The following is a 10,597-nucleotide window of genomic DNA, read 5'->3' as shown; positions in this document are numbered from 1 at the left end:
CTCCACGTGTGTATTTAATATGGTTGTGTATTAAATAGAGCTTCATTGCGAACAAGAGCAATGTTTGGAAAACGCTTTGGAAGATTGGCGTGACAATCATTTCCAGATGGACCAGACCATTTAAAAAGAACAGCGGGCTGGACTGGTCAGTACATTTCCTCCCCCCGCAGGCTCCACAGCACGGCTCAAATCAGAAAATGAGACGCACTGGGATGTTCCCCATAGGTGCACTCAGACTGAAGTTTTATCTCCCTGACCCCCAGGGCAGGACTAGCTCTCTTCCCCTGCATCTAGCTGCTATATGACCAGGAAGTGCAATAAAAATGTAGGCAGAGGTGAAGTAAAGGTTTATTAACTACTGGGCGGGTATTTTTCCTTCCTGTTCTTTCTTCCCTTCATGCTTTTAGTATTTGCCTCTCATTTTCTCACCCTTTATCCCTCCCCACGGGTCCCACCCCCAATCTCTTTCCCTCCCCCACCACATCTCACCTTCTGCAGCACATTTGGACACTAAAGAGACAGATAGATTCTTATTTACACTAAGGCTCCTTTGCACCACTCTGGCAGTAGCAAGCAGCCTTAAAGCAAGTGTAAATGTGAAACACTGCAAAGGGAGCTCAGTGTAAGTAAAGGAGAACCAGGCCCAGGAAGCTGGACTGCTCTCTTGTAACCACACCCCTGTCTGGTTTCCTTCTCGTCATACCCAGCCTAGAGTCGGGCAACAAACAAAGGAAGCACGTTCCTGTATGCTCCCAGTCAGCCCTGAGCTGTTAACTGCATCCTCCTCTCCTCTTACTGCCACCCAAGTCTATGGGTTGGGCTTGGCTCTGATGCTCACTGACCATGGTAGGGAGGCCCTTTGTCCGGCTTAAGCCAGACTGGACTGGTTTTGTGGAGCACTGGCCCTGTCCAGGAGGGACTTAGCACCAGACGTGGCTTTGATGCAGGAGCATGCAACGGGGAAGGCGACTCAGTGTGGAGTGACAGAGGCAGGGGCCGGCAGATGGGAGCAGGCCCCATGCAGGTGGGAGCAGGGATGTCTTGTACTCTGGGGATGCACCAGTGTCCACGTTCGATCCTGGGAAGGTCTGGGTCTAATATACCATGATAGCCTTCCTGTTGCTATTAGGGTGACCAGATGTCCCGATTTTATAGGGACAGGCCGGATTTTTGGGTCTTTTTCTTATATGGGCTCCTATTACCCCCCACCCCCTGTCCCGATTTTTCACACTTGCTGTCTGGTCACCCTAGCTGCTATGCACATTCAGGCCCCCAAGCTCTGGCTGTCCCAGCACTGGCCTTCCAGTAGAACTGGTTCTCTGCTGGGAGAAGGAAACCTGATGTGGAGGCAGTACCAGCCTCTGGCCTACTTTGCTGCAGTTCTCTTGAGGCCACCCCTGCTTTTGTGCTAAAATCGATGCCAGGAGAGCAGAAGCCAACCTGGGAGAGCAGCAGGGGTGGTCCAGGGCAGTGTTCTGGGACTTAACATGTGGCCTAAAGGTCAAAATTTCAGTCTTGCTGTGGGACTTGTCCCAACCCAGCTGAAAAGGGGAAGCTGCAAATCCAAGATCAGTTGGGGCTTCTGCTACATTGAGGCACACAGAGCCTTTGTTCTGTTATTGACACACCAAAGGAGTGCTAGGGCTGCTTTTTTGCTCTGTATCCTCTGCCGCCTCAGGAAAAGTAGTTCCCACGGCTAGCTGGTGTGGCAGGCGCTATTTTGGTTTTGTCAGGCTGTTTGAATTAAAGTGATGAAAGTTAAGACAAACCGAGGCTCAGACTTCTGGATTGCGAGGAAGGGAAAAGGCAGAACACTCAGCAGGGGAGAGACCATGGTGTGGCTTTCAGCCATTGCCTCAGAGACGTGGGGAAGTAGGACTCTAAAGGAATCGCGGCCTGTGTCGTGAGGGGGTAGGAGGCCAGAGATGTGGTCTCTAGCAGCACAGCAAGGCAGGTACTAAGCCTGAACAGGCTGCAGGGGTAGTCCCAAGAGAGGAGGTGATGGGAAAAGAAAGCAAAGCCTAAGCTAGATGGATACAGCAGCTGCAGCTTCTCTCCCCCTCCTAAAAAGTTTTGGTAAAGCTGGAGCACACTCCACCCCTCTGTCCCTTGTTTATATTTATGCTGCTGCTCTGTGTACAGGCTGGATGGTGTAATCTCATACAGTTGCAAGCCACACTAATACATTCCAAAGGATAATACTGTAATGTTTTAAACTCAATAGACTTTTATGGGGTACAATAGCAGACTGTGTAGTGTACATATATACACTGGATGTAGTTAAAACTCATTGGAGTCACAAAGTGTTCCAAAATGCACCAAATCCTACAAACATCTGAACAAAATCCAAGGCCACATGTACATAGAGGTATGTTTCAAGGACTACAGATCATGATGACGTAAATAATGAAGCGTGGTGGTGTAACGTGGACTTTATCCTTAATAGAGATAAGTGGTTAAAAACACAACCCCTTCTGTTACCTCTAGAAGAGTAAGGGCTAGTCTACCCTACATAGGCTCTCCCACTACAGCTATACTGATATAGCCCCTTAGTGTAGACACAGTATATACGGACAGAGTTTTCCTGGTCGTTTAGCAATACCCCTCCCTAAAGGGCATTTAAAAAAAAAAAAAAGAATATATATGGAGATATACCTATCTCATAGAACTAGAATGGACCTCATCAAGCCCAGTCCCCTGCCTTCACAGCAGGATCAAGTACTGTCCCTTATTTTTGCCCCAGATCCCTAAATGGCCCCCTCAAGGATTGAAGTCACAACACTGGATTTAGCAGGCCAATGCTCAAACCACTGAGCTATCCCTCCCCCCAGGACATCAACACCACCGACAGAACTACTCTGTTGTGGCACCCCAATAATTTGAAGACCATCCTGCATTTGTCAGTATAGCTGTGTCTACACTGGCGGTTTTGCCAGCAAAACAGGTTTTACATCAGCGAGGGGGTGTGGTTTTTTCACTCCTCTGACCAACATGGCTGTATCGACAACTTTGTAGCGTAGACCTGGCTTAAGACTGTGCTTTAGAGACTTGACAGTTTCAAAGCAAGCATGTGATCACAGGAAAAATGTATCTGTGTGTAAAACGCTTTGGTGCTCAAGTTCTTTCTAGAGCTGCTGCACTAGGAGAGAGAACAAATCTGACTCTGCATTCCAGACTAGAGTGATTTAAGGCTTCTTAATTAGCATATTTAAAAAAAATATATTGAACTCAAGGACCCAATGCTGCTCCCAGAACCACTGCTGTAGATCTGAGGCAATATTATTGGGGGGAGGGAGGGAATTCGATGAGTAACTTTGGATTTATTCTGTGCAACACTGATTGATTCAGAATAGTTTGCCTGCTGTAATAGAAAGGCACTTCTAGAGTGCCCCACGCTAGAGTAGTGAGGTTAGTGTTTTCAGAATATGTACAGTTTTTTTATTAATACTTCGAATGTCTTAGTGTGATTGAGTAAAGACACTAACTTTATCCATACATTTTGGGGGATTGCTGGCAATCGGAATGTGATAATCAAACGCTGCCCTTCCCTCTGTTGCAGAGCTAGAGGCCTGATAATAAAATACTTTTAGTTTCCTTTCGGCACAGGATGAAAAGGGGCATTAACAACCTGTGCATAAATGAGCAATAATTTGCTGACTCAAGCTCAAAGCTCACCTTTTAGTTTAGCCTATAGTAGAGATTTTACATTCACACCGACAGAGACAGTGTGCTATATGAATTTGGACTCTCACTCTTTGAAAGTCTGCATGGCATTTTGTGGGTCTTGCTGTTGGTTTTAGAAGCAAGTGGGTGATTTTGATTTGTGCACCGTATTGTCCCAATTAAGAGTTACAACACACTCATTACATTTTCCTAATGATTTAATGTATTAAATCAAGTCCCATTAACTGCCTGCTTCACATGCCGAGGTTTCAGAAAATATGTTTAACTCATTTTGCTCTCCTGGGAAGTTCTTTGCTCAGTTGCCCTCATGAAAGAGGAACAACAACTGAACAGTTCATACTAATGTATTTACAGGGCTACACTGACATGGAATTATGTTCCATCAGAAAAGACATGTCTGGTATGCAGAGTTCAGCAGTCACTTCAGTTCCCAGGCTTTGATCCACTGAGCTGGAAAAGATTACAAGTTTGAAGTATTGGAAGAGCTTGTCTAGTCCTGATTAATTCCACAATAAGAGCATCATGGAAGTGGATTAAAATAATTTGGAATAAGGCATTCTTATTGTGGAATAAGAGCGTCCACACGTGGAGTTAATCAGGAACAGTTAATTCACTTTTAAATTCGCAACCTATTTTATTCTGGATTAAATTTCCCCATGTGTAGTTTTCCTAAGGGAAATTTTTACTCAAATATTGTGTGTGTGTAATTTAGTCATCTAGCCCAGTTAAGACCTGGAAAATCCAGGAAAGCAAACTCAAAATGATATAAAACGGTTAAAACTCTGTTTGGATTTGTTAGCTCTTTCAAACAGGAATTTATATAAAGTGACTGCTACAGTTACAGTGGCATAATATTCTCATTGTGAGGCACAGAGGGGAAGGTGCACGAACCCCTGCAGACAGAGATCAGACTGCCCCCCCCGAATTGTTGAAATTAATTCCCTGCATGTTGAGAGACTAGCAAGATAACAATATGCCTTTGTACCAGACTAAAGCCACAAAGGAGAGAAGGTGAATACTAACAAAATACAACTGTCACCAGATTGTCACATAAAAAGGTAGGACATGCATGTTCAAAGACTGAAACCGACATATCAGAAGATTTGCAATTAATGGTACAGTACGAATCCTGACATGTCAGTGGAGATCATTCAAGAGCTTCCTGTTAGGGATATGAGGCAGTATACGTGGCACGTAGATTACCTTGCAAAGATCTGTAGCCTTTCAATATTTCCTATGCTGGGTTGTACATAACGTGCCGAACAAAGTTCTAGTATTGATAAAGAACCTCTTTTCACTTCCCCCTATCTGCTGTTTTTCTCAATGGCAATAAATTGTAGTCTAGATTGAGCAAGTATATTTAAAAACTAATCGGTAGCTGGGTTATCCTGTGACACAAGAGACAGCATAGATATCCATAGGGCCTACCTCACGGTTACATTTTTGACTTACCGTCAAAATTCTTTCACTGCACATATTAGAACGCACGACGTAGTTAAAAACGAGCTGCACAAAGAGTTAAGAACAGACAGCGGCACGGACAGTGCGACCTGCAGAGAGCATTCAGCAAGTGGCACTGCTTCAGCTTCGGATGAGGGTTAAGAACTCTTCCCGAGTCTTTGCATCCTCCCGGAATACACCCAACATTGTGCTCGTGACCGTTTTACTGTTCATCTTCTGCACCCCGCGCATTACCATGCACATGTGTCTAGAAGAAAGAAAAGGGGAAGAGTGGAAATCAGGCAGGCTTGAGTATTGCTATGAGAAGCAGGGGACAATCATTTCCCAGTGCTAGGTTTAAATTGCAAGCATTTCAGATAATCCACTTAAGGCAGAGTCTGGGAAAAGGCCCAAGGCTGGAATTTTCAAAGGAGCTCCTGATCCCTGTCAGTGGCACTGGCGTTCCTAATTCTTAGGAGCCTTCTGAAAACCTCACCTAAAGTGCTGTGTATTCATGTTAGGCCGATCACATCAAAATGTTTGTTTCTAGATTGGAGCCAAGATCTGCTACTGGAAGTCTTCAGCATGTAATGATGACAGAAAATTAGTCATCACAATGGATCCATGTTTAAGGATCTATTTTGAATTGCTGGCTAAGCGATCAGCTGCCACCATGAGGTAAGGTAACAAGACCCCCCCCCCAGGGCAGAGGCTCCAATCCACTACCATGGCATGCTGACTGGCCAAGATACAATGCTGGCGGAGGTACTCCCGCATTATAGCACATTGGCCAAACTGTTATATGGCTCCATTGTACGCGTGGGGCATGATATGCTAGCTGTAGGAGTGAGAGAGGCAACGCACGAGGAATACATTTTGGCAGGTTGCCGTGTATCCTCCTTGCCGGGGCAATACCCAGCACCATTATGTTACTACAGAGAACAGCAGTGTATATGGTCACTTACGTTGCTTCAATAACCACTCCAACTCCAGTAGGCTGCAAGGCTTCTGTGATGGCTACTGCAATTTGTTTTGTAAGGCGCTCTTGAACTGTAGAGACAACAGGGAGTTCAGAGGCAGACACAGAAACAATAGCCGTGTGTGGCTGTAGCTCATGGAGAGGAAAAGTGACACTATTCAACAGCATATTCCTGTTTCCAAGAGGAACTGCCCTCAAACTCTGTACTTCCTGGATATGTAGCTTGGGGGAATGTTAGTGCAGGCTTCTCTCATATAGTTGGGTATGGGAAGCCTTATTTTTTACTTTCATACATGCATGCAGGAATCTGTACATAGCGTATGACTTATGCAAAATCTGCACACTCCATTAAGTTTGGTTTTCTTGCACAGTGATTTTCACATGTTCATTTCTTTGACATAGAGCAAGATATCTGTGGTTTTCCTTTTGTGTGTTAAGGAATTTTTTAAGCGTGCAAGTTAAAGCTTTGCAGAATAGTGACGTGCCGCAATCTCCTGCAGTCTAGAGTTCTTGTGTCCTATATTCACCTGGTGCTGCCATGCTGGCCCCTGCTGCCTATAAAAAACCATCTTGAGAACTTTGCCACCAAGAATAGGTCAAGTCTAGTCACAGAACAGTGAGTCAGGAGAGCTCAGGCTGAACCCAACCTGACCTACATCCAGAGCCAAGAGCAGTTCTCCTCCTCCTCCTGTAGTGGTTTTAGGACCAAAACACAGTGGGGCAATTGGGATAAAAAGACCATCATGAGACAAGAAGGGGAACAGGAAAGCTAGAAACATCTAATGGGAATTACGAAGGCTGAAAATACAGCCCTTGTGAGCAACCTCAGTTTCTTTAGTAGCTGTGTGGTTCTTAGAAGTGCCTGGGAACGTGGCTCATCTCTGAGGATGGCTATTGTCCTTTGCCCATGTTTCATCCTGGCTTGGGTATTTCTTTTAGGATTCAACATACAGTATCTTCAGTACCACAACGGCTCTTGAATTCTACCTCCTGGAGCCATCCCTCTGGACAGCAGGACAGCCCCCAAACTGCCAGTGACCTCACTTGGTCCCAGCAGCTCTACTTTAACTAGCACCTTTCCCTTGAGTCGGTCTCATAGCCGGAGTCAGTTTTCATGGGGAGACTCTGCTTTTCAGGATAATGGCAAGTTAGAAAACACAGGACAGGACTTGAAATGCCTGAATCATGACCCCCATTGAAAATCGGCCCAGATACAGCCCTGCTGTAGTGATCTGCCTATGGGACATACCCTGGCCTGCTTCCCCCCGAAAGTGATGACATAAGTGGTAGTGTTCTCTATAAGAATAAAAGAGTCTATTTACCCTGTAGTCTTCTACTGTATATCTCCACAATCCTAGAAAGAAACAAAATCTTGGTTATTGTGTAAGCCATGTGCCTAATAGGGAGATCTCTCTTTAAGAGACCCATTGGGCGGAGGTAGCCGTGAGTTGTATCTGGGTCATTGTTGCTAGGCAGATTAAGCACTCCACATCTAGAAGCTTCTGGAATTGGGTGTGGCAGTTTTGGGTCTGCTCCAATAGGTTCCCTGTTGCCGGGGTCAGACTCCCTGTGGGCAAGTGGTCGGCATAGCTGCTTTGCAAAAGGCCGTGTGCCATGTGTGAGTTGGGAGAAGCTGAGCCCAGGAGCAGGAAGCAGGCTGTTGTCCTGAACTCTGAAACATTTTGCAGCAGGTTAGTATATTGTGAACCCTCTGACAGGGAAGCCTGGTAATGCTAATGATAGCCAGGGGAAATTGGAAGGGAAAAATAACTTCTATTTTAAGTGTATGCTTTGAATGTTTTGATTTTAGCCAAACTGTTCTAGTTAAATTGTCTCCACTCGTCTGAGTCACCAACTTTGCTTTAAATGTAGCCATGGGGAAAGAGTCATTTCTATTTTGCTGGTCTCGGTTTTGTACTTTCTTGTAAAGGGTTTTCTTTAAATCTATATACTTAACTGAGTGTTGGTTAATGAGTTAGCAGAGTGGCTAGCAGTGATTTCGGCAGAGGAAGAGTCTGCGTGGATTCCAACTAGGGTGACCAGATGTCCCGATTTTATAGGGACAGTCCCGATTTTTGGGTCTTTTTCTTATATAGGCTCCTATTACCCCCCACTTCCTGTCCCGATTTTTGACATTTGCTGTCTGGTCACCCTAATTCCAACTGAAGAGTCCTACAAGCAAGTGGAGGGAAGATGTTTTAGACTCAGAAGACTGTATAGATTTGGTGATCAAAGACTAACTGAGACTTAGGTGAACAAAACCTAAGCTTTTGGGAACTCTCAGTTTCTTCTTCCTGTATTTCTGTGGGGCCTGCACTGTTCAAATTTTAATTTGTTTTCTTTATTTATGTTTATGTATAACTGTGATGGTAAAGTCTGTGGCTTATAAAATAGCCATGTCGTGCTGTAAAAATTATATTATTTGTTTCTTTATCATAAGACTTTATAAAGTTATTTAATTAAATTAATTTCTTTAGTTCCTTTTGGGACTTGAATGTGGTGTGGTTGACCCTGTGCAATCCTTGCTGAAAATCCTTCCAGACTGAACTCTGGGTCTCCAGCTACTTTCTATGGGAGTTGGAGTTTTTTTTAAGGCATTGGAGACCAGAAATGAAGTGAACTCTAGCCCATCCAAAGGTTACAATTGCACCTCCTACGTGAGGATTTAACAGTGGTCACACGGTGAACGTTTAAGTGTGTAAAAAGCCATGCTAATGATCTGCCCCAGTGTCTGCTGGGAAAGCAAATCCTCATGGCAGCTTAGCATCTGGCCTGCATTTCTTAAATGACAAGGTTGTTTACAGCAGCTGGTCACTCTCCCAGCCTGCAACAGGATACAGCAGCAGATGTATCATCCTTCCTGGTGTAACAAACTGTGGTCTCTTCCAGCTCCCCGTGGCTTTTCGTTTGGCTGTTGCTTTTGAAGGGCCTGGTCTGTGACCCATTAGTTCTGTAGCATCCTTTACAATAGCTTTATTTGGGGATTTTGCAATGGAGTCAGGCATCAAACAAAGGCTCCCCAAGGCTGTTCCTGGAAGCTACAACACACTGTACCTTAAAGTTTCAGAGTAACAGCCGTGTTAGTCTGTATTGGCAAAAAGAAAAGGAGGACTTGTGGCACCTTAGAGACTAACCAATTTATTTGAGCATAAGCTTTCGTGAGCTACAGCTCACTCACGAAAGCTTATGCTCAAAGTGAGCTGTAGCTCACGAAAGCTTATGCTCAAATAAAATGGTTAGTCTCTAAGGTGCCACAAGTCCTCCTTTTCTTTTTGTACCTTCAAGGCTATAGACTGGGCCCATCTGAACTTCAAGGCAACAGGTGTTTGATATTGGGATTGGTTTTGGTACTTTTAACCCAAGGGATATGCTCCAAGGGCCATGCTGATAACCACCACTATTTAAATTAAAAAAAATAAATATAGGGATCTTAATACTGCTTTTCAATTGGACTGCAGATTTAACCCACTTCCGGTACAGTGTTATCATGCAGGCAGTGGGGTGGTGCATCAATATAATACTGTAATCTATACATTTAGAGAGACAAAACTTCAACATGGTGAAGGAGTAGTTATGTATGCAAATCCTGAATGCTTAATAAGATAGCCCATTGGCTATGTCAAGAAGCTTCTGTACAAGGCTTTTATATTGGTCTTGTCAGTCTAGACAGAAACCAGACACACATTGCCCTGCCTAGGCCATTAGACACTTGTGAAAAAGCAAGAGAGCATCATTTTCAGAGGAAGGGTTTTCACAAAATAAGCCCCTTTACTGAAGAGCAAGGGGTGTGTTACCAGTCAGTTTACAGAAAGTAGCACCAACACTGATAGGAAATATTGAAAAACAAATGTAAAACAAATTGATGTTGACAAATATTCTTAGCCTTCGACTAGAAGAGAATCTGAAAGTACATTTATATTTGTAACAGGATTATTTGCAAGTCATGTTTTTAAAATCCAGAGAAAGGTGTTTGTTTACTGAACACAGGTCATCCTTGACTATACAAACTCATTAGACTAATCCTATTAGTATAGATTAGACCCACAGCACCAGCAGCCTCACAAATCTTCATTTGAGCCCTAGGTTGCATTAAATAGGGCAAGGAAGGGATATACTTTTTAGTCATCCAGTCTGTTTTTTACCACAGGTTTTGAAAACAAATTAGGACTCTGAATAATATTTTGCAATCTAATAGCCTGATCTTTTGCCATTGAAAATTATGGGGATTTCACACTGACTTCCTAAGGACAGGATCAGAGCCTGAAATCATACAACAGGTCAATATTACAAACCCCACAGTGTGTTTCTATACCAATTGCTAAGAGAGATGGGAAGAAAATTACACACTTTTAGCACTGTATTGCCATCTCTATTAAGAATCATGCAAGACAAGTGATTCTTAAATTGATAGTTCCTTTGTACCACTGGTTTCAGAGTAGCAGCTGTGTTAGTCTGTATTCGCAAAAAGAAAAGGAGTACTTATGGCACCTTAGA

At 43.9% G+C, this 10,597-nt stretch overlaps 1 protein-coding gene across 1 annotated transcript in view; it reads right to left on the bottom strand.

The window, feature by feature from the left end:
- Window positions 1-1,704: 1,704 nt before the first annotated feature.
- GCH1 (GTP cyclohydrolase 1) overlaps window positions 1,705-10,597 on the bottom strand; it is a 32,711-nt gene continuing 23,818 nt past the window's right edge. The window contains exons 4-6 of the mRNA XM_074956483.1: window positions 7,426-7,457; window positions 6,090-6,174; window positions 1,705-5,392 (exon numbers count right to left, since the gene is read on the bottom strand). Of these exons, the coding sequence (XP_074812584.1) occupies window positions 5,266-5,392; window positions 6,090-6,174; window positions 7,426-7,457 (244 nt within the window). The 3' untranslated portion in view covers window positions 1,705-5,265. The remainder of the gene's footprint in view (window positions 5,393-6,089; window positions 6,175-7,425; window positions 7,458-10,597) is intronic.

This window comes from Natator depressus, chromosome 6 (genome assembly GCF_965152275.1).
Source record: "Natator depressus isolate rNatDep1 chromosome 6, rNatDep2.hap1, whole genome shotgun sequence".
In the NCBI taxonomy this organism is placed as follows: domain Eukaryota; kingdom Metazoa; phylum Chordata; order Testudines; family Cheloniidae; genus Natator; species Natator depressus.
Note: the sequence above shows the minus strand (reverse complement) of the source record. Positions and strands in the feature narration are given on the sequence as shown.